Source organism: Myodes glareolus, chromosome 3 (genome assembly GCF_982192425.1).
Source record: "Myodes glareolus chromosome 3, mMyoGla1.1, whole genome shotgun sequence".
Classification (NCBI taxonomy): domain Eukaryota; kingdom Metazoa; phylum Chordata; class Mammalia; order Rodentia; family Cricetidae; genus Myodes; species Myodes glareolus.
Window position 1 is genome coordinate 79214149 of NC_142028.1, and position 23816 is coordinate 79237964.

Sequence of the window (23816 nt, forward strand, 5' to 3'; positions counted from 1 at the left end):
AAAAGCTGCCCTCTTCCCCCAAGACCAGGCTCTGTACTTCAGAGCCCATGTTGTGAAATGGAAACTGTCTGGTGTCAATTGTCAGCATTTTCCTTTCAGACACAGTCAGGGAATGGCGGCTTGCTGCTGGAGCTGACAGCCGAGTCTCCTGCTACCCCATGAGTTGGAGTCCTCTATTGACCAGGACTGTGAGTGAGCAGACCATTTAGAGCTCTGAGTGGACTCGGGTAGCCTGTAAGCACACCAGGACGATGCAGCTCTCTAAAACTCTAACTGGCTCTTGTACCCAGTTAGGCAGAGCAGCCCATGCTGGGTACCCAATCTTAGTGTGTCTCAGCCAACAAAGCCCCATTGAGGCCTCTGCTATAGGCAGCAGGGCTGTCTCTGCAAAAGTGCATTCTTCAGTAGCTGTGGCACCGACACCTAAGGGCTCAGTGGCTTTAATGCCTACACATTAGAAGAAGTCTTTTCACGATAGTGAATGTCATGCTCTTTGTGATGAGGGCTGGACTACATCAATCAATCTCTTCTCACCTACTAGCTCAGCCACCAGGCCATAGAAGAGCCCTGAAGTGGAAGGTACCGGTTGGTCAGCTTTTGGTTCCCTGGGTGGCCCAGGACAGGCCCTTCGGCTTCGCACCTCGGTTCATATTCATGAAGGCTCAGTTGGGCCAGAACTCCCTAGAGTTGCTTAGAACCTCCTGGGGGTACACAGCTCAGGTCTCCATCCTGACTCTCCTGCATGAGGTCTGTGTGGGGCTGAAGGTTTGCTTATTTAACAAGTCCCCAAGGTGATTCTGTTCAGGGTGCAGAAGAAAATTCTGAATGGCATTAAGATCCAGACTGGGACCCCGGGTTCTGATGTTCCACTGTCTAAACATCAGCTCCAGGACTGGGCTACCACAGTAGGTAGGGGGAGGACTCTGGCCCATTTCTGAGACATTACTTAGTGACACCATTCACTGCAGAGATTTCTGCCACTTAGGGAGACTGCTCTGGAGAGGAGAGGACCTGAGTGTGGGGTGCTAGACAGAATCTTGGAGCAACAGGAGCTCTGACCACAGGCTGAGGAAGGAGGTGCTGGGACAGGAGGAGCATATGGAAGGAGGGTGGGGAGAGTGCCAGAACTTAGGCTGTGTTCTGTACCTGCCTGTTTACAGAAAGGTTCACAGTTAACACTCCGGAGCCACAGTATCTACTGCCTGGTGTTCCTTTCTCTCACAGGGCGGGGGCCCCTCCAGAGTCTCCACACTACAGCGATACTGTTCAAACATTCCCAGCACAGGGATTTGTCACCCTCTGTTATATTCATCCTGCCATGTTTGCTCCCGCTTTCACCCCCATCCATGGGACAAATGAACCAGGGGCAGGCCAGGCACAGTGGACTTCCATCGCTGCCACTGGAGGAGGCTTCCACGTTTTCATTTTAATGTTAACTAAGTAACTGGCTATTAGTTACTGGCTGTACTGGGGATCGAGGCCAGGGCCTTGTGCAGACTAGGTAGGCACTGTGTCCTGATGCTATACCCCAGGCTTCTTTCTACTTTTTATTTTGAGACGGTCTCTTACTAATTGTCCAGTCTGGCCTCAAACTTGGTATCTCCTTGCGTCAAGATCTCAGCCCCTCTGCCACTTTTAAACCACAGAGAATTCTACTTGTTGTTATGTTGAGAATAAACCTCTCAAGTCAGATGTGTGCGTGTTCTATACACCCCAAAAGATGCCCATGGAGATCCTCAAGGGTCAGTGAAGAGCCTGCCTCTAATTTTCACTCTGACACCTCTGTCCCTGCTAGCTCATTGCAGGGTCTGGGGCAATGCACTAGCCCTAAAGGAGACTGGGGATCTACAACTAGCTCCCGGACAGCCAGTCCCTTCCCTGCTCACCTATCCTCGATGCGAACCCAGAGATCGTTGAACTGCCTCGGCCGCTGCTGTTTGTTTAGTCTCTTGCGCCACTTTTGCCGTCCGAACTCCTCCAGCTGGCTAAGGCTGTCAGGGAGCAGGAGGTGTGGGGACAGGACTGGATCCTCCTCCTCTGGAGGGGTGGTGGGGGTTGCTGAGGTTGCTTCCAGGACTGCAGCAGCTGGGGTTGCTGGGGCTGGACTGGCAGAAGAGGTGCCCTCGGGAGAGGGAGCCGGGCTCCCAGTAGCAGGACTGCAAAGTGAAACAGAATGTGAGTAAGCCATGTGTGCCGGGCGGGGCGGGGGGGGGGGGTGATGGTGGTGCAGAGGGGATGTCCCACTGCTGGGACAGGCTAGAGGGACCCAGGGCAAGCTTTGTCTGTTATAGAGAGACAGAGCATTGGCTCTTTCTTCCATCCTCTAGTCCACAAACTCCCTGCAGCTAGTGTGCCCTAGAGATTACGTAACAGCAGTGACCCAAACAGACGTCCCGCTACGGCTCATACCCTAAAGTGGGAGACAGAGTAAAATACACAAGATATCAGGTGGCCACACTGCTGGGGAGGAGAGCAAGAGCAGATGGCAGAGACAGGTGTGAGAGCACAGGGCTGGAAGGGCTGGCCAGACAGGGAGGTCTGTGCTTATTATCTGGTCCTGATCAAGGGTTCACTCAGCAGTGCCCCTGGTGGAGGGTCTCTGGGTGAGTTATCTTTGCTCTATCTCAGTATCCTGTATAATGGGGGTAGGATGACCTGCACCTTCTCGAGAGTATTGTGATTTCACAGGTGAAGGGCTTAGAACAGTGCCCAGGCCATTGAAGAGTTGATGCTATTGAAGCTGTATTGGATGTCAATGGATCATCTTTTGAATGGGGGCAGGGCAGGACTGTCACTAGCGCTCAAGCTGAATGAAGGCTGATACAGTGCTCATCCCACTTGATAACTCATGGTCCACATTGTGAACGGGTAGCGCTTGGGTAGGGGATGGAAGGATATTGCTCCCTGCGCCATCAGGATGGCATGCATGTCGGCGAATGAGCGCCATCATTCAGTGCAATGGCTGATACCTGATAAACCTCTCTGAGGTGGGTCACCGAACGAAAGGAACTGACTATGCAGCCACTCAAAGGTCCTTTAGTCATGTCTGTGGAATTCGTGCTTAAAGTAGGGTATGCCTCTCAGCCTGCAGACATTCTCTCTTTTATTCTTTGCTTCCTGTGGCCCCAAAGGAATTCCCTGGGGACATCCGGCCCTGGAGGGTTAAAAGTGGTCTTAGGAATTGTGTCCAAGCCAACAGCTTGCGAGGGAGGTAGTATCCAGGACTGAAAGCAGCCTGTCCTCCCATCCCACCCTGACACTGCAACACTGAGTGGGGTGAGGGGTTTCTCTCTCTTTGAAGAGCAAAAGGCCATTGGCTCAGCTCATCCCCTCCCAGCCCCCATGGCAACTCCAGACTCCCAGGATCCAGGCTATTGGAGATGCTGCAGCTGTTGAGGAGATAATTCAAAACAGTCAGACAAAAAGATAGCTACAGGAAGCACCTGTGGCCAAGGATGGCTTTTATTGTCGTTGCCTCCTCAGCTTCCCCACCCCCTCTGCCCTGCTCGTTCCTTCATCCCCCTGTACAGAAGAGGAAGGCTGAGAATCCTCTGTGCAGAGCCGGTGGGGGCCAAGGAGGGGATCTCCTCCTCTAAGGCCTGCGCTCCAAGATGAATAGGAGCCTGCCTGCCTCCCCTGCCCTGCCTGGCCACACACAATGAGCTTCAAGGGAGAGGTCCTTGGGGGTGTGGGGAAAAGGGTGAAGCGAGAGAACAGGAGGGAACTAGAGGAATGCCTTGACTCCCAGGCTACCTTGCATCCCTTCTTCCCCACAGCACCTGTCCCAGCTCCCTCCAAAACTCCTGGCTGAGCCTGAGGAAAGTGGTGGGAAGCTGGGACGCAGTTCCAAGACTGAGGTTCATAACGTCCTATAGAAGCCACATGGAACTAGGTGGCTATGGTACGGAGTCCGTGCTCTGGGGACCCTAGAAAGCTTCCTCTCCGGAGGTCAAGGTCTCAGTTATTCTTAAGCTCCCTGTGGCCTAGAGCAGGTACAAGAAGTGGTTAGGACCTGAGGGAGGCCGCAGGGCCAGACTGCCCTATAAATGTGTCCTTCTGCAAGTGAGTTCATGATAGGCTCAGCAGCCCTAACTAAATCAGGGATACCCATAGTTCCTGCCTTACCAAGCTATGACAATGAGTTAGAAACATACAGAGTGAGCAGCCAGTACCACTTGTCTGTGACTAAAGAAGCCTTTCGAGGACTTTGGGTCTTGTAAGCATAAGAATAGGGGTGGAAATCACAACGGGGTTATCCTTACAGGTTGGTAAGAAGGTTCCTGCATGCTGGCTGGAGCACGAATCTCTGGGCTTGAGGAGTCTGACACTTTATAGGAGACCTCGAGTCTGGTCGTGGCCTGATGCTGTGGCTAGAGATACTGGGATAGGCAGAGCTGGGCCCTGTCCTGGGGAAACTTCCAGGGTGATGCTATGTGGGGTGGTGCAGAATAGGAACCCACACAAGGAGGAGAGTGGCTGTGTGGGCAACGTGAGAATGTCTTGGCAGGAAGGTTGGACACTAAGGGCACAGACTGAGGAGGCAAAGGATCAGATCCAGGCAGCAAGCAGAGGATCATGAGTGTGTGGGACAGCCAAAGGGCCACGCAGTGGAGATGGACACAGGGAAGCAAACAAATTGTCGCCTTTTCTTCCTGTGGCATCACCCTCGTTCAGGGCCTGGCTGTCCACTGACTTTCTAGGATAGCTAAGGTCACTTATGCCCCTGCCCAATCTATTTGTATATGAACTCCAAGAATCTTGCATGTTCTCATTCTGCCCCCATTCCCACTGTGCCAGGCGATCCCAACAATATTGCATACCACCAGCCTGCTCACCCCATCTATCACCTCGCCACAATGCCTGGTCCAGCCTGTTCCCAAGAGAGAGCCCATCTCACAGCCGGTCAGGGCACAGGGGCAGCGACCACAGCATGTGGTCAGGTAACAGTCAGCCAGACAGCTCCAAGATGCCACCATAGACCCCAATGCTTACCTGTGGATGGCTTGCCCCGCAGGTGTGTGATCCACCTCCAATCCTGCCTGTCTTAGGACGTCGATGACAGTGTTGTTCCCCAGAAAGTGACCTGGAACAGAAGATGCAGCATGGTCTCAGTCACATGCCAGGTTGGCATTCAGCAGATAGATGGCTGTCCCTTTGGTTTGTGTCTGGGCTAATGAATTCTATCAGTGAGGTTCCCCAAGGGACTCCTGGATGGGTGTTGGGACACGGAATGCTCATACATTAGCAACAGAGTTCTTTTAAATCCAGGTAGTGTGTCCCAGCAGGAAGATGTAAGGCTGGTCGACCCTGCCTGTATTCACACACCAGTTCTGCTCACAGGCTGCACCTCTGCATGCGCCCCTGCTTCCTCACCTGTAAAGTGGGAGTGATTATCATCACCTTCCCCAGGCTGTGAGGCTGAGAACAGAGAACAGGGGCTGGTGTGCAGCAGCCTATTGCATCACTGTGCCTAATGACACTAAGTTGATTCTAGTGCCAGTCCATCTGGGGTGGGTAGCCTACGACCGAAATGAAAGGCCTAGCTCTAAGACCACCCCCTCTCCAACTCCACAGTCTATGGCTCCTCCTTGTAAACTCCATCAGCAACCCATGTCTCCTTTCCATAGTCCTCTGAGAGCCCTGCAGGGGACAGAAACCACCTTGCTACAGCCTTACACATGCTACAGGGTTTACACATGCTCAGTATGGGCTGGTGGATCTAAGCATTTAGATTCACTTCTTCACCATCTACCCATGATGGCCTAGGTACCAGGAAATCCACAAAACTGTCCTGAATCCGAGACCCCAGCAGACATTGACAGTGACCTGGAGGAGGTGCAAACAGGATTACTCTTGTAAGATGGCCTTCAGGAGTGTGTGTGTGTGTGTGTGTGTGTGTGTGTGTGTGTGTGTGTGTGTGTGTGATGTCTATCTCACCTCCTACCCACTGTTGATTCTCTCAGCAAGCATTTATGTCTCTCCTGCTCTGTAGGAGACACCATAAATACACAGAGAGAGAATTAAGTTCAGGGATCAGAGGCAGAGGCCTTCCCTCACCAAGGCACAGGTAATATGTCTATACCTTTTCTAGCTCTGGCTAGGGAGAGTCCAGGGGAGGCCAAGTGACTGCGGACATAGGACTGCCTGGGTTAGGTCCTGTCCTCTCCTCGATCCCTGCCTCCTGGCCTCAGTCTCCCTACATTTACTGTATGAGCAGTCAGGATTGGCCTATGCGTCCTGAGTGTTCCAGGATCTCCCCACGCAAGTCTGCCTCATGGTCCCGCATGTATCAATGCTTTCCTGCTTACATTTAGCTCAGAACTTGGGCATGGGAAGCAGGGGGTTTAATCACTGTCCCCTGACTCTGCTTGTCTGTGACGAGCGGTGACAGGTGAGAAGCAGGAGGGTCAGCATGATGACAGCCCCAGGGAGGTCGAGAGCACAGTGGACAAACTTGCAGAAACAGACATGCTCCTGAGTCAGATGGAGTTGGCAGGGCCTGTGTAGTGGCTGGAGCAGATGGGCCACGCTCAGCTTGACACACCTCCCCAAGTCCATCCTGTCCCCCTAGCTGGTCAGTCAGAGCTGTTGTGGGTCCACCTGGAGATCACTGGAATGATCCCCACACAGGGAAGCTTGCTAAGGGTTCGAGTCCAGAATCTGCTATACTTCCTCTGAATCCTTGGGCACATAGGGCACCTCCCAGTAGTCTTCTCTATGTCAGAAGGAGAGGTTGGAGTGCACGGTGAACATGGCTCATGTTCATGGAGAAAAGTTTTGTTTCATTAAAAACCTCATGAAAAGATGTTCCTCTTCCTCTATTCCTCCTTCCTTGCTCCTTTTCCTTCCTCTTTTTTGCTTTTTACTTCCCTCCTCTTTCCCCTTCCTTTCATCCTTTCTTTCCTCCTTGACTCCTCTCTCTTCCCGTACACTTACGTCATTGGTTTAGTGAGCACTGACCGTGGCATATTCCATGCTGGATGGTTACTGAGTCTGAGTCCCGCTCTGGGTCCTCTCTGTCTCAGAATCTGGCTTTTGGGATCTGGGCACTACCGACAATTCACAAGACATCACAGGAAATTGTGCAGACGTGTGATGTTTCCACATTAGTGTGGTGTCAGGGAAGACTTCCTGCAGAAGGCAGTGCTGCTAGGTGAGGAAGGGAGTCGGGTGGAGACAGAAGGAGGGGCTCCAGGTGGAGGGCAGCATTTGCAAAGACTGGGAGAGGAATGAAGCCAGCAGGATCTTCATACGGAAGCACAGGTGTGAGCAGGCCCCCCAGAATCTGGCTCTGACCTCCCTCGCATGCTGAGGACAAGCCCTGGGTCTCTCACTCATCCTGTGTTCTGCTTAGCTTCTGGTAACTCAGCGCAGACCAGAGTCACCCGGGGAGAGGGAACCTCAAATGAGAAATCGCTTCCACTGGATTGGCCCCTGGGCATATTGGTGGGGTGTTCCCCCCCCTTTTCTTTTTGATTAGTGATTGATGTAGGAGGGCTCAGCCCACTGTGAGTGGTTGGGTGGTGCCAGCCCAGGGCATGTGGTTGTGGGCTGTATAAGAAAGCAAGCTGAGCAAGCCAGCGAGGAGCATTCCTCCTTGGTGTCTACTTCAGCTCCTGTCTCCAGGTTCCTGCCTCAAGTTCCTGCCCTATCCTTCCTGGGACATGAACTGTGACCTAGAAATGTGTCCTCGTCCCTCAAACGTCAAGTAGGCCTGTGCCTATTTGACTTGCTCTGGAAGCAGCTTGAAGACACAGACACGCAGGAGGAGTAAAAGCTCTTGGCCAGCACGCCATTATAAGGGAGCTAAAACTGCCCCCCCACCCCGGCTAGGCTGGAGCCACCCCTCTCCCTTGGCTCTCCTTCGTCTGGCTGGGAGAGAGCAGAGGCGACAACCTTCAGTGTCCAGGAGGAAGGACTCCCTGCCAGGAGCTCATAGCCTCTGCTCTGGACAATGAGATAAGTCCTTCTCTGTTTCCACAAAGAACTGGGTTTAAAGACAAGCTCTGGTGGCTCAGTTATGATCCCCACATCTGCCTAGAAGGCCTCAAGAGCCACTAGAGAAAATTCCAAGTGTTGCGATGCCCAGGAGAAGCAGGTAACATCCACTGAGTGTCCCGAGGCCGTGCTATGGGTGTTCAGAGTGCCCCATGTGACATCTGTGGTGCGGACCTCAAGAGATGCTGCTGAACCCTGAGCACTGGATGTTTCCCGTGTAAGCCAGAAGAGCCCTCACACCCCCTTAGCCTTAAGGCTTTTTGAACTGAATTGCTTTACTCAGGCCAGGGATACTACGAGAGCGAGCAGGGACAGGTCAAGTTTAAATTTCTCCCCTCTCCCCTCTGAGCCACACTTCCCTCTCATCCTTCCTCCGGGGCTGGAAGGATGGCACTTCTCCCCTACTCTTTATACAGTCCCAGATGGGACCCAGAACTCAGTGATGTGAGTCCTACATGCCCAGTCAATATTGACATTCACCCTTTCTGGTGTTTGGTCTCATGAGACCCACAATTGCAACTATACAGTATTCAAGCTCCCTGCTGGCCTGTGCATTTTTCATCATGGTCTTTCTCTTCTGGTGATGCTCTTGGTGGGCTTTCTTCTGCCCAGTCTGCGAATGGGCCTTGGAAAGCTGCCCTTGGCCTCTTTCCTCTTTGTCCTGCTCATACTTCAGCTATCACCAAGCCTTACCTCTGGTAGGTTTGATGACCCACAGTATTGCTGACTCTGGAACTGCCCTCTACTTGAGACATAGTGGTGTCCAGTGGCCCATGGACATCTCCACCCAAACCTTCCATGGAGCCCACCAACCCTGCTTGCCCACTCTCCATGCTGGCACTATGCCTCTACTAGACATTGTTAATCAAGCCCTCATCCTCCCACGGACAACAGAGACCGCACGGATGGGATGTCACCTCTCAAATATACCCGACTGCCCAGACACCACCACCTGCGGCGGAACTTCAGAAACCTGTTCTTCAGTTCCTTTTCACTGCAGTTAACCTGTCCTGCGCAGAGCCCAGAGCTGACTGTTGGAACATGTTCTCAAGAGCTACCTGATGGGGGTGGGGGGCGGGATATAAGTTTTTTGAGGGTGGGACCATGCCTGATTCATCTTTGTCCCCAGAGTTAAGCCCAAATCTGGCGCACCACCATGGCTCTGTGAATGTTTGTTGAATGAATGAGTGACACAGTCCGTTACTCCACATCCTTTCCATGATCTCATCCTGTCCCCAGGAGACCCGAGTTTCCCCCCATTGTAGCCCAGCCCTGGCCCTTGGTGATTTTCCCCAAGATCCCACCAATCCTAGGAGCCTGGCCCCTATACAGGGCGGAGTCAAGGTCCAGCATATGCTGTCCCCAGGGGTTGGCAGACAGGGCTTAGGCTTGTCTCCAAAGTTGGAAATTCTGGACAAGGCACCACCCCCATGCTGGAACCTGCAGGCAAGGTGGTGGAAGGTTTCCAAAGGGGCCCCACAATGTTGGGGCTCAGCCTGCTTGGCTTGCCCAGCCTCCCTGGGGCTCCTGGCCACCTCTCAGCAGCTCCCTCCAGCACTAGCTTCCAGCTGTTCTCTGGCCAGCTCTCTGCAGGAAGACTCGTTCCATTTCACTTGCTGAGTCCAGAGAGGACAACAGAAGAGGAAAGAGAGGGTGGGGCACAGGGAGCCAAGGAGACAAGAAGGAAGTAGGAAAGAAAAGCAGAGGGACTATCATAGGGTCGAAGTAGGGGTGAGGGGGGGAGAGAACTGGGAAGCCAAAGAAGACAGAAGAGAGGGGCCAGAGGCCAGCTGTAAGAGATGCAGTTTCAGAGAGAGAAGAGGGAAGCGGGGTGGGGGGTGGGGGTGGGGGAGATAGCAGGGCAGAAGTGGGGGAGAATAGATGGAGCTCTACCTGCAGTGGAACGAGAGTGGATGAAACAAGGAAGAGGAGAGAGGGTCAGAGTTAGAAGCAAAGAGCACAGGGGAGCAATGGCGCCAGGATGGGTGGATTTAGAAGGACAGCAGGACGATCCAGGTTCAGGGAGTGTGGAGCTTCAACGCTGTGGGGCGGGGCTGGCCTTGTCTCCCTGAGATAAACCAGGGGCCACTCACAGACATATATACACAAACAGGAAAGGGGGCAGTGAGAAGTTTCAGAGCTGAGAAAAGTTTCTTTTTTTTTTTCTGGGTGCATGACGGGCCGTGCCAGTGCACGAGGCTTGGGGAGCAGAGAGCACAGTCCGCCAGCCCCACCTGACCCCCCAAAACTAGGGCAGGGCAGAGCTTGGACAGAAAGCTCCAATCACCAATAAACCCCTGCAACCCTGCGGCCTTGGGAAGCTTCTCTTCCTTCTCTGTATCTCAGCTTCCCCATGCAGGGTTGTAGCACTGGGCCTCCCTCCACCACGTGGTGACTCGAACACATTTAGCAATCCTCCTGACCATGCTGTTCCATTTCATCCCTGAAGTGGCCCTTGACGGTGCTCCCACTTTATAGATGAGGAAACTGAGGCTCAGTGAGGGAACAGGACTTGCCCAAGGTCAGAGGCAAGGCTTTTTGGGCTTCTCCCCAGAACTGTCCCAGTTCACAGCACGCTCCGTCACGCCCACTCTGGAGTACTCGGCAGCTGCAGAGATGCCAAGATCATGGCTGGGGGCAGGAAATGGTCAGAAATGTGTGTACCTTCCAAGGTTCAGCAGATTGGAGAGGAAAGTGTGTCAAGTGTTCAGCATGAACAATGCGCCAATGAACAGGGCAATTTCAAGACTGCAGTGGGGGCTGGGTGGCAGAGGAGGAGAGAACCAGATGTTCCCCCCGCACGGGCTCCAGAGTAACGCGGGTGCCTTCGGCCAGCACACATGTTTTCTCTCCAGTGAGCACGCGGGTTTCCAGTTTTCTCCTCCTGGAAGAGGCATCTCAAGTCCGTATTTATGTTCCGTCTGAAATTAATGCAAGGGAAACTTTCAAATGCGAATCTCACTGCCAGGGCCTCCGGCCGGATATCAAGCCAGAGCCGTGTTTGTTTTCCCTAGGAAGTGTGACAGGAGGGATGGATAATGAGGGGCACCAGGGCTTCTAGTCTATCTGAGACTGTGTGGAGGGGAACTGACTGACTTGGGCCTCCTCTCCCGCTCTGCAGTCACCCAGCACAAGGCCGAGCCTTCACAGTTCACTGGGGACTGACTTGACGCTGCCGGTGTAGTCAGCCTCATGCCAGCATCTGAGACACACTGCAGTCTCTACCAGTGAAGAGGGGAATAGACACACACACAGGACAGTGATGAGGGGGAACAGGGGCCAGGGGATGAAGACGGAGGGACCATGGAGAAGGTAGCTGTGAGGGCATGGCGCCAGGGAGTCTAGGCAGAGAGGAGAGATGTCGGGCGAGCACGTGCTGGTGACACACGTGGATCTGCACAGTGGATCTGCGGTTGAACAGAGAAAGAGGAGGTGGGCACTGTGACGACTGTGGCAGGAGGGACAAGCTGTGGGATTCTGACTGCTGCAGGATGAGAAGACCGCAGAATTTAGACGGGACCAGAAAACTCTCCCCAGAACTGTCTGACTGACATGGAGGGAGCACTCTACTTCCTGCGGTGTGGCAAGGGAAAACAGGACTTGGTGATGCCTGGGTGGCACCCCAGCCCTGGTGTCCTTTAGTGGCCTTTGCTCTGTGCTGCTGTGTGGCAGCTTCTGGGATGCCAGACCTCAAAAATGAAATAGTGATGGACGGAAGTCTGACTCTGCTTGGCCATCAATATGGCGAAGATCAAGCACCAGGAGGGGCAACCCTGCCTGCTCCATCTCTGGCAGGGGGAGGGTGCCAAATGCTTGGATTCATGTTCTCAGCTTCCCAACTTGCCCATGCCACACAGGTACAAAAGGCAGAGCTGGGTCTATATCCTGGCAGAGGCTATGGTTCAGAGTGTCTATAGCAAGGTCAAGCTGACTTGTGAAGTCAGCTGCCCAGACAAAGCCCAGCTTCTGGGCTCTGGAGAGACTCCTGTTCAGAGCAGCCTGTGCCCTGGGGCCTCTGCCACTATCTGACAGCTGTTGAGTGCGCATCTTTCTCAGGATGTCACTGGATGTGAAATTCCTCTCAGAAAGTAAGCATCTCTTCCCTCATCAAACCATCCACTTGGTTCCAAAACCCTGAGTTAGAAGCCTCTTAGGTCATTTGGCTCAGATGCTTTCAAAACGAACATTTTGCTCAGAGGTCAGGAAACCATGCCTCTGCTGACACCTGTCATTTCCAGGGTGACTCAGGGTAATTTAGGGTGAGGTAGGAACCCCAGAGGCTTTGGCTAGCCTGGTCCTGAGGATGTGGTGACCACAGTACTTTATCTAAAAACTGTTATAGACATCTAAGGAATATTAGATGCTTGCTAGGCCGTGGGAGCCCAAGACGAGTCAGAGACGGCCCTCTTTCATATGACCACAGACAGAGGAAATGACTGTAGGTATCAGGTCCCAGTTACAGCCAGGACAATTGCTCTTTATAACACCAGGCTTTTTCCTGAGGTTCAGTATCGCAGGGACTAGGACCCTCTGTTGGTTAGAGATATATTCAGGGACAGAGGCTCACCTCATCCCGAGCCTCACTTCCTTACTAGGCACCCATCTTGGTTCTTGAGATTCCCTGCACTTGCCACAGAGGTTCTCTAGCCCCTCATCTGAGATGGCCTGCCTCCCTTCTGGACAGGAGCCCTGTCCTGAGAGGACAGTGGGCACCAAAGAGTCAGGGGTCCTGGGTAGTAATGGCTGTACAAAGTTACACTGACAGGCCATTTAAGCCATTTGTGTGTTGCTCACTGACTCCAGGCCAGTTACAGAGGGGAAACTTATTAGGCCAGAGCTACTCCTCAGGAGAAACCAGGGTTCTCCCACAGCCTACTTTTAAAGGCCACCCTCTAGTCCGTCACTTTCTCCTATTGCCTGCCTGGCACTGTCCAGCAAGAGTCCCAAGCCCATAGCTGGTATTCTCAGATCTTCCCCCAATAGCACAGTTGTGGAGACAAGCTAGGGGACATGCCATACAGTTTCTATTGACTTGCCCTGTCTAAGGAAAAGCCAGCCCAGCACAAACCAGAACGGGGTGTTCCTTTGCCTGTCTGGATGTTCTGGGTTGAACTGGAATGGTTCTGGCCGAGGATGGGAGCTGTTTCAGACATGATAGTTTCTAGATGCATGAGTTGTGTGGTGACAGCGTTCTTTTAGCAGTGCTGGAAATTCTGAAGCACTTCTGGAAGGTTTATCCTCATGCTTGTCCTCGGGGAGCAGGACGGACATAGATGCCACGGGGGAGGGGAAGAAACTATTGGGAGGGCAGCCTCTATTCTAGACTCTGGCTGTGCTTGGGCCATCTGAAAGCTCCCAGGGGCATCTCTTCCGAAGGCAGTGAGCAGAGAAGCAAGTGCAAGTGCAGGGAAGGATGGATCGCTTCTTGAGGACTAGGGGGTTGATGTGAAAAGCTGGAAGGCCTCTGGGCTTGCATGGGGACATTTCAGCTGGCTCCCACCTTCCCCAGGAAACCTTCTCTGAGTCAGCCTCTGCCAACAAGTATGGGATGTGGGATGCAGCGTCTGGAAGGAACCTCACACCTCGCCTCCTGTGGATCCCTTGCTGTGCAGATGGAGTGGGAACGACTCCGAGAGAAGACTATAGGAATATCGCAGAAGGCAAGCTGTTTCCATGGCACCAAGCTGTTTCCCTTTCCCACCCTCATTGCCTGGACTTAACTCTTGTGGCTTACTTTCCTCACTTTTCCTTTTCTTACTTTTTCTCTTTCTTGCCATTTGCTGCCTCCTCCCCCCCCCCCCCCCCCCCCCCGAAACCCTGCTTCTGTCTCTTGCCTCAGCCTGTGTGGTTTGCTCAGCAGAATCTAGGGCTCTTTTTCTAGTGAGCTCTCAGGTCTTTTACTTGTTACTGTAGTCTCACCATCCAAAAGGTGATACAATGTTGCCAAACCCCCTAATCCCTACCATGGGGACAGAAGACTTAGATTCTGAGAAAAATTTTGCTTGGGGTAACATAGAAGTACTTATTACATACCCCAGAGTCATCTCATTAATTAATTAATTCATCCATTTATTCATTTATCAACTGAGGATGGGCATCTTCTGAGTTTTGGGGGTGTAACTTGGACTAAGAGATGACAGTGTGCTGTGTTAGCAAAGTGTGAGGACGGAAGTTCCAGGACACTGTGGGAGCTTAAGTCAGAGAGCTCAAGCAGCTGGGTGATGCTTTGGGGAGCTTAGCCACAAGGAAGAGTCATTACCATCACCTCACTAGAGCTCTGAGGCTCCCTTGCTTCCTGCATGCATGTCCACTTACTGGTCTGCCAAATGGAACTGAAGGAATATCTTGTCCTTACAGGAAGCCCTGAGTGTGGGGGCTGTATAAATGGATTGTCAAACAGAACAGTGTGCCTTCTACGGAAAGTAGTTGCTTCATTCAATCATTCATTCATTCAGTTTTGGTGGTGCTGAATTAATGCTAGGCAAATCTTTGAGTTATAGCTCTGTCAATGCTAAATGTCTTTAGCTAAAGTGTGCTCTTGGCTCAGTATGATGGGCTTATATCTTTCCTTTCTATCAAGTTTAAATCTTTATCACTAGTGTGTTTCTGCCTCAGGCCCATAAGTGTTTTTTTTTTTTTGAATGCCCTTCCTCAACCTGAAGGCTGAGTGTCCTGAATGTCCCAACACTCAGAGTAACAGATTTGTGTCTCCGACTCTGCCTGCCATCTTTCTGTCTAGACTTTGCCCCTTGTGGCATGTACAGGTTCTGCAAGGCTCCGTACAACTCCCAAGTCTCCAAGAGCAATTGAAACAAAAACCATGCTGGAATGTTGAAATACTGTGAGCCTAGAGAGCCAAAATATTGAGACCAGGCAATCAGACCAATAGAATGCTGGGGTTCAAGGATTGTGGGGTGTCAGAAGTTTAAGATTTTACTCAGATTAGAGTGTGCTAGGGCCACAGACACTGATAACTTTTGACTGTTGGAGTTAGAAATGAAGGGGCCCTAGAGTTATCTGTCCTTCCACTCCACTCTAATCTGCGGTGACCCATGCTTCCAACTCAGCTCCTCTGGTTCCTGAATCACACATTATTGAAAAGAAGATGCTACAAGATCCTTGGAGCATCCTGTTGGATAGCCGAACAGATAAACATCCTGAGAAAATCTATTTCCCTAGAATGGAGGATAAAATCGCCATTTCCTCCTAGTGCCTAGTAAGCCTCCCTCACCCATGATAGACCCTGGGCACTGAATGGAATATACTTAGTTCTGTATGATTTGGTTCACCAGGTCTTTGTGCAAAATCTTCCAGGTGTTAGCAATTTTGAGACTGTGGGTCCTGTCGTGGTACTGTTCACACACGGGGTGGTCGCAAGGCAGGGACTGTGCAGGCAAAATCAAGAGGCAGCCGGGTAAAGTGTCCATCTTTAAATCTTAGCTGTTGGGTGTTGCTCGAGAAAACACTTACAATTCCACAGAGTTATGGGCTTTCATTGCCAGCAGAGTGAGCAAGTACCTGGCAGGCACCTGCTGGAATCCTGGTCCTCAGCAGACATAATGGGTCAGCCAGGGCTTTGCTTTGCTGGGCTCTGATGAGCTCTTTCCAGCACCACACTCTAGGCATCTACTGGCAGTCAACCACAAATGGCTCGAGTTAAGTCTACTCTAACTTCCGGTGCTGGTCAAGTTTGTGATCAGTCTCTCTTGCATTCATATCAAATGCTTTCCCCTCTTCAAACCAAGAGCCCTTTATGAGCCCTTTATCTTTCTTCTCAACTTCACCTTCCAGCAGAAAAAGTCTACCTGGTTAGAAGCCATCAGCTACCTGCTCATTCACACTTTAGGTGAGGAGGTACCCTCTTCTGCCTGGAGGCAAACTCTCTCCTCTTGCTCCATTCCTCCAACCCTACCTCTTCATATACCAACCAGCAGTCCCAGTCTCCTTACTTAGGTAATGAGGCTTTAAAAGGGCCACAAAAGTCGCCTTGAACTTGGCAGCACCTTGTCCCTCATTTCTTTTATGATGCCAAGCTTCTTCCTATATAAAAGCAATGTGGATGAATGTAGGGTTAAACCCAGTTATCAGCTTTTAGTGTTGCTGAGTAAGGACTCGGCGATCCCCTTATGCATCTGTCTCCACCAATTTGTTGCAGGATGCTTTAGCTTGAAAAGGTGCTTGAGTGGATCATTGTGCCCCGTGTGCTTGAGACGGGGTCTGTGTTCTGCCTCCTTAGGCTCTTGGCTTTCTCAGTTACAGGAGAGAGTTGGTGCTGTAAGACCATTAGGCTCTGGGTAAGCTTAGACCTGCATCCTGGCCCCTTTCTGGAGGGGCATCCTGCTCTCTCACTGGCCTCCCTCAGTGACTGCGCTCTCTGGAGGGTCTTGCAAGTCTGAGGAACCAGGGAGCTAGGTGACTCCATTGGCTGCCCTTTTCCAGTCAACTAAGGTCATGTGGTGCAGAATCACTGCCCAGAGGCAGCTGTGTAGTGAGAGGAGAGGTGTTGGGGGTCGCTTCCTCGCACAGATGCTCACAGCTCCCTGGCTCACAACAGGCCCCCTGCATATATCCTGCAAGAGGAAGAGTGGTCCTCCCATCTCCATGTATTAGTTCAGGTTTTGTTCCCGTAGGCTCTTCCAGGAGGTCCTTCTAGATCCCCTGTGAGACCCCATCTGTCTCCTACACTCGTGCCAGAATCCTAGACAGCTTGCAATCTGAGACAGCTCAAGCCGAAGCCAGCCCCTCCTGTCTAAGAGAGTAAACTGAGGTTGTAAGAGAGGAGACTTGCTGGAGGTCACAGTGGGCCATAGCAGAGCCAGTGTGAGTGCAGAGCGCTTTTTGTGCAGCTTCTGTGCCCTTAATGAGCCGTCTTCAAAGGGCCTGCATCTAGGACTGAGCTCCTCCTACCAGCCTCACTGCCGCAATAGGGGTTCAGGAGGGGGAAGAACAGCCTGTATAAATACACCCCTGGCACATGCCCTCGACATACTTGGAGCTGAATGGGGGTAGGGGAGACACAGAGACAGATAGTAAACAGCCCCATTCAAAGTCAGGATGTCCAGAGGGGCTCTTGTGGATTGGATGGACTTCTTGGCTTAGATAGTAAAGGCCACAGAAAGAGAGGCCAGAGCAGCGGAATGATGGACATATCTAAAAGCTTCCATCCCGTCTGTTTGAGGCAGGGTCTTACTACATGCCTGGCTGGCCTTGAACTATCTAGGTAGACCAGGGTGGCCTCGGAGACCTTGCCTGCCTCTGTCTCTAGAGTGCTTGGATTATGTATGTACATCATCACACTCAACTGTAAGATACCTCTTAATTTTTATAAAACATAGGTGGATTCCCAGCATTCAAGTGGCAAGAAGTAAACGTTACTGTAAATCATTGAGCAAAAGCTGACTAACAAAGAACTCAAATTCACTATCCTGGCCCCAATGCAGCCATCAGAGACAACCACAGAAAAAGGCAGAAAGGGTGAGGGGGAGCAGAGAATGAATGCGGACCCCAAGGAACCATGTGTAAACATATTTAGTTCCCATTGCGGCAGAAGAAAGATCCCCAGAAACATTTAGTGCATTCCCTGTGTTGCCATGGTGATGCTTAAGTTCATTATAATGGTGATGATGGTGATGATGATGATGACTGTAGCTGCCACTCTGGATTCCTGTCATATGGCAGGTTATTTAAATGCCACACATCCTTATAACTGCCTGACAACACAGACACTTTTAATTCATCTAATAGTTACTGCTATCCTTTCCATTAACAGAAGAGAAAATTGGACCCTCGGGAAAGTACCAGACAGGGTGGCATGACACATGACCTGGTTGGAGGTGGAGTCAGAACTGTGGGCTGTCAAAGTCCATCTCCCTTACCCCTGAGGCCACAGGACCCTTCTGATCAGCCCTGGTTCTAGGTGGGGTGGGTCCAGGCAGGATGGGAGGATTGTTTGGGGCTTTCCTAAGTTCACCTGGCACTCAAAGGGGCTGTAGAGTTACCATGGATGGGGCAGGGGTTGTTTCCCTTGCTAAGGACGATGCTATAAGAGAATAGTTGGTCAGAAACTGGGGAAGTACTAGGGTCCCAGCTCTGCTCCTAGGTACCTAGCCTGACCTCTTCTGGGCCTCAGCTTTTCCCTCAATGAGAGAAGATCGGGGTCAAACCTGCTCCGAAGGCAAAGAAGCAGATCTTGTCCTGGTTCTCCTGCAGCAGCGCCATGACTCTCCTCCCCATGCGCTCATTCCTCTTGTAGATGAGCTCCTGGCGGAAGTAGCTGTCAATCTCCTGGGCTGTCACCTGCTCATGAGGTGGGAGGGTGGTGTTGATGAAATTGGGGAGCTGCAATGATAAGACAGAAGTCACCTTCAGGTCTTGTCGGAGCAGGGCACATGTCAGATAAACACAAGGTCCAGGTAGGACTGGCAATTTCCCTCTCTGCTGAGGCCCCACAGCAGGCTCTGTGCTTCCTGTTTCATCAACCCTCAAACCCTCAAAGATGAGCATTGTTCCAGTTTTCCATGTGAAGCAGGGCCGAGAGGGAACAATCCAGAGATGTGTGCGCCAAAGCTAGGGCAATCATAGCCCAGCCGTACGCCCTGTAAGATGCCACACAGGCCTGCCTGATATTTCTTTAGAGGTTGGGACTCAGGAGTGTTGAAGGAGCAGTGGGCTGCATTCCCGCTGCCCAGCTCCCGGCTACTTTACACCTGAAATAATTACACGGAAACTGTATTCTTTTAAACACTGCCTGGCCATTTAGCTCTGGCCTCTTATTAGCTAACTCTTACATCTTGACTAACCCATATCTAATACTCTAGACAGAAGGCCCACCTACATCACAGGAGGCTGCGGCCATGCTGAGTTCCTTATGTTCTTTCCTCAGCCCTGAGCCCAGCATGACCTGAACAAGGAACCCAGTTCAGCAAGAGGGGGTAGATGACAGGTGTGGCAAGAAGGCCAGAGAGCTTAGGGGTTAGGGAGAGTGGAGCTTTGGATTCAGTTCTGATGCTACGCCACGTCGCCGAGCCCTGGCTCTCATTCATAGGAAGGACTAATGTGATGGGAGGAACCAAACCAGATGATGGGCACTGCTGTGGCTGCACACCACCCTCTGCTCTACAGAGGTGAGCAGGGACGCACTTACGGCTCTTCCCATGTCTGAGCTGCTACCTGCCATTCCGGCTTCACCCTTCCAGATCTTTGTCTTTTCCTGATAACAATTCCAGGATCACAGCTCCCTCCAGGCGAATGCTTGTGGGATAAGCTGCATAGGGATTGTTCATCCTTACTCCCTGGGTCCTTTACCCTCACTCTTCTCTGCATCCAGCCTGAGATCCAGATTTGCTGATGTGCTTCCGAACTAGGCAGAGGGATCCCTGAGTTCAAGGATGAAGTTACGTCATTCCAAGTCCCCAGGGCCTACTCAAGGAAGATGCCTATCGGCGCATCTTCCTGATACAAGCTATAGGAAGATGCCTACACCTTGAATATAAGATTGCATTATCCCTTCTGGATTGCTGTGTTCTTATCACTTCATCTATTTGGCTTGGACGGCAGGACTAGGCACTCTAGGACCATCTCCTCCGACATGTGCACCGGGGCTGCTGCGGAAACTAAGACAATAGATCAAAACACACTGTCTTTTCTCTCCATCCACCCATATCATAACATCCTCCAAGCTCCTGCCCGTAGAACATCTTCCACTTCTCACTGTCTTCTACCCAAGCACAAAGCACAAAATACCAGTCCTGACTAAGGATGAGGGGGATAGAGCCTGAAGATACCAATTTCCTAGAGATCTTAGTCGTTCAGAAGAGCCAATTATTAGCCCAGTTACATGACTTTTTTTTTTTAACAGCCACTGTTGAGTTGTCAACGTTCTTTCTGGGGAAGGTGGGGAGTTAACAGAGACTGAACCTGCCTCTGGTATGCTGGCCAAGGACCCGTGGGTGAAATGGGTGGTAAACGCACTTGCACAGTACGGCTCCGTCATCAGAGAGGCCAGACTCACTGCTCTGGGATGAAGATGGAAGTGATGTGATTGTCTCAAAGCGAGCCGTGCACAGTGTGTACAATGTACGCAGGAGCCCTGCTCATGCCTAGGCCGGTCCAGAGCTGGCACCCAGAGACTGCTGGTTTGGCAGGTAGACAAACAAAGGAACTGCGTGCTTACGCTTCTCCACACTAGAAGGGATGACTGGCAGCCCCGATGGGATAGGTCACCCTCGACTTGATGCAGTTACAGGAGATGCTAGAGAATTTGAAGTCAGGGTGGAGAACAGCCAGGCCATGACTAGAAGGGCTGTTTCTGGAACATGCCTCTCAAAGGCCTCTCCCCATTTGCGGGGTATGGGAGAGGATAGGAGGCCATGCTTTATTACACAAAGTGTTTGTTTAGTCAGTGAGCAAGTGGCTTGATGAGCGGGTTGAGCGACAGCCGAGGAAGAGTGGTGATGAGCCCAGGTCCTGCAGTCCCACAGCCAGGGCAGCTTGGGTGCCATCCCTCTTTCCTTGCTCGGTGCTCCACTAGGTTATGGTCTCTCTGAGTCTCACATTCCTCATTGGTAATAGGGGAACACACATGGCTTATTGCATGGATTCAAATGAGACCAGCTTTGGAAGATGCTAGCGCAGTAAGGTACTGTGGAAATACGGAGTTATACACCTCACCCTGCACTGTCCCTTTCCCATGTGATGTCACAGGCTACTAGAGAAGGGTGGCCTCCAGAGATGACAGATGGTCATCAGAACCAGCAGAGAGACCCAAAGACAGAGGTCTCATTCCCCTCCTTCTCCCATGAATTATGGGACCTGTGGGCAAGTGCTCTTTCTTCCTTCCTGCTATGCTTTCGGTCCACAAAGCACACCCAAAAAAGATTCCCCAGAGGGCTGAAGCTATTTATAAGGGCAAGAAATAGAGCAAAATTTCAAAACCATGAAGAAGCAGGGCTGGACATTCAGCTTCCCCTGGACTTCCTAGCCACTGGCTAACACTCTCTGTGTGGCTCATGCTGACGGGCCTTGGCCCCATGCCAAGGATGAGGCCTGGGTTTGAGCCAGGGCTGGGGGAGAAGCAAATTAATGATGTCATTAGACTTGTCTGGGGCCTTAAATCTCCCATGACAAGTTTAAGTGCAGGGCATATGATAACATTTTGAAGAGATCATGGAATGTCCCTAGAGTCCTAGAGAGACTGGTGTGTGATGGGGTGACAAGGAGATGGGCCAGGCGGGACTGCTACGAGGTTATGGGGGAGGGGTTCAATAGGCTTCCCTAGTCTGTAGCTAGGGATGGCTAAGTGTCCAGGTCTGTTGATAATCCTCAACTACCCACTTCCCTGTACCCACCTGCCCAGTAAGCAACCTCTGAGAAACTCCCTAGATCCTGCCCTGTGTCAGGCTAGGGCCACCCTAGCACCCTCAAGCTGGGTCTGCTGTCTCTCATGAGAGTACCAGACAAGTAGAGGAGTTAGCCATGCTTGTAGGAATACTATGGGATATACAGTAGGAGAGGGTGAGAAGAAGTGTTCCAAGAAGGTCTCCAGTGGTTGACTATGGAGCATGGTTGGCCAGGTCAGCCTAGGCTTGTGGTTGGAGGAGATGGTGGTACTGCTATCAGTGATCTTGACTCTGAGTAATATTCTACTTTCAAAAGTCTCTAGACTTGGGTAAAACATATATGTGTCCACTGTGGCCCTCAGGGAGCGAGGAAGCCCAGGCTTGCTAGGTAGGACTTCTGTGTGGTCCTCCCATTATGGACACTAACAACATCAGTAACCTGGAGCTGCTGAGAGAGACAGGGCACAGTCATTGTTGAGGGTGGGGATGGTGGAGCTTGGAGGTATACTGTTAGGGAGTAAGGAGCAATGGACCTCAGGCACTGAGTTAGTTCCACCCAGGCCTCCAAAGGCGACTTGATAACCCTCCCCACTGCAGCCAGAGGCATCTTTTGACAGCAAAGCTCCAGGACTCCTGGGGATGGGGGTGGAGGTGGGGTCTTACTCCTTAGCTGCATTCCCAACTACACTTGTTCTTTTCTATGCAAACCACACCCTCTGGAGACATCCACCAGTCTTTCCTCTTGGCTGTCATTCTCACCTAGGAAGCTCTACTAACAAGCTTAGTTCCTACTTTATGATTACCCTGGAGCCTCCCTGACTGCTCAGCGGGATGAGCCCTAAATCTCTAGATCCCCAGACCTTGAGGCTGAGAGGCCTCTGACTGTAGCTGTGGCCCCACATCGTGAGATGTGCAATGGCAGGGTTCAGCCTTGTGACCCTGGATTTTCTCCTCCTTAGGACAGGTTTCCTGTGTACCCCATATGCAGCCTGGATTATGATTCAGCTCTGGGCAGACCACTTGCTCTGCTGGGGGACATGGCTGCAGCCATCAGAGATCAGCAGAGATTCAAAGGAAATCTGAACTGACCATCCCCCAAGCTCATCCCATGCCTCTTTCTCCTGACTAAGAGTTAGCCACAGGCCTTGTCTTGTCCACCCCTTCTTCCTCAGGCCAGCGGCTTCACAGCCAGTTATCCAACTTACAACCAAGACCCTTTGCTGTGGAGTCACCCTCCGCCCACCAAACGAGGCCATTAATAGATTCAGAGCAAGGCTCACCAGAAGAGGGTGAGAGTCCCATCAGTTCATGGTGTCAGGCTCCTCCCCTTCCTGCTCCACCAGGAGACTAGAGTCCTCAGACCTGGAGTTTCCCACAGTAAGGGCTGGGCTCCTCCTTCCATTCTCTAAGCTTCCCTAAGTACATGATGTACCTACAGTGTTATGCGTGACAGTCACTCACTGGCAAACACACTGTGCCAGGCGCCAAGGGGTCTCTCCAGAGCAGTGGGGACCAAGGGATGAGCAGCTCATCCCTGCCCTCAGGGAGCCTGTGTCTGGGGGTTGGGTGGCAAGCACAGACAGAACATTGTGGCCCTAGCCTGGCCGGCCTCCAACCAGAACTCTCCCCACTCCTCCTCCCCCGGGTCTCTGGTTTACTTGCACACTGTGCTCAATGCTGGAACATTCCTTCTTTGTCTATGGCTAGCGTAGGTTCTTCTGTGACCTTTTACTTTATAGGAATCTTTTCTAATTGCCCCAGTCCCAGCTGCAGCCACATCTAAATGAGAGAGTCTTGCCATGAACCGTATCTGTACCTCTTCTGTCCCCAGTGCAAGGGTCCCTACATGAGACAATGATTTCCTGAGTCTCCCAGGCTCCTTGTGAGGGGGTAAGTCCCATGAGAGTTGTCCTCCCTGGCTCCCCACCACATCCCTGTGTGTGCCGTGTTACCACATTTACAAGCTATTTCATTTATTTGGCAAATATTTACAGAGTCCAACTTCAGGTTGGGGACTTCTCTCACCAGAGGGGATAAATGAATTAATGACAGACCCAAATCCTGCCTTCATGGAGCTTGTGTTCCAGCGGGAAGGACTCGTCGGTAAGGAGTCACTAGTGAAAGGATTGCGTGTATGATCGTGGGAGGAAAATGAGGTATAGAAAAGGTAATGACAGCTAGTGTATTTTCTTTTGAGGGGGAGTCAGGCTCAGGCTACAGTTCAGACAGGGTAATGGGGCTGGTCTTGTGGTGCCGGTGATGCCTGAAGATGGAGAGGGAGTCCATTATGATGGTGCGGGAGAAGCACCTATGCTGAGGGAATAGAGCCAGCGAAAAGGCAGAACCATGTAGGCGTGTTCTTGAGATGACAGGGCAGACTGTGTTGCTGGGGTGTATATAGGGGATGGGGTCAGGAGCAGGGGCAGAACAGCAGGAGTACACAGACTACTGCAGAGACCGGCTTTTACCCTGGGAAACTGG

At 51.8% G+C, this 23816-nt stretch overlaps 1 protein-coding gene across 1 annotated transcript in view; it reads right to left on the bottom strand.

Moving 5' to 3' along the window:
- The window catches only part of Trabd2b (TraB domain containing 2B), a 194782-nt gene that overhangs the window by 5433 nt on the left and 165533 nt on the right, over window positions 1-23816 (bottom strand). The window contains exons 4-6 of the mRNA XM_085686437.2: window positions 18162-18336; window positions 4993-5083; window positions 1887-2156 (exon numbers count right to left, since the gene is read on the bottom strand). Coding sequence (XP_085542563.1) covers window positions 1887-2156; window positions 4993-5083; window positions 18162-18336 — 536 coding nt within the window. The remainder of the gene's footprint in view (window positions 1-1886; window positions 2157-4992; window positions 5084-18161; window positions 18337-23816) is intronic.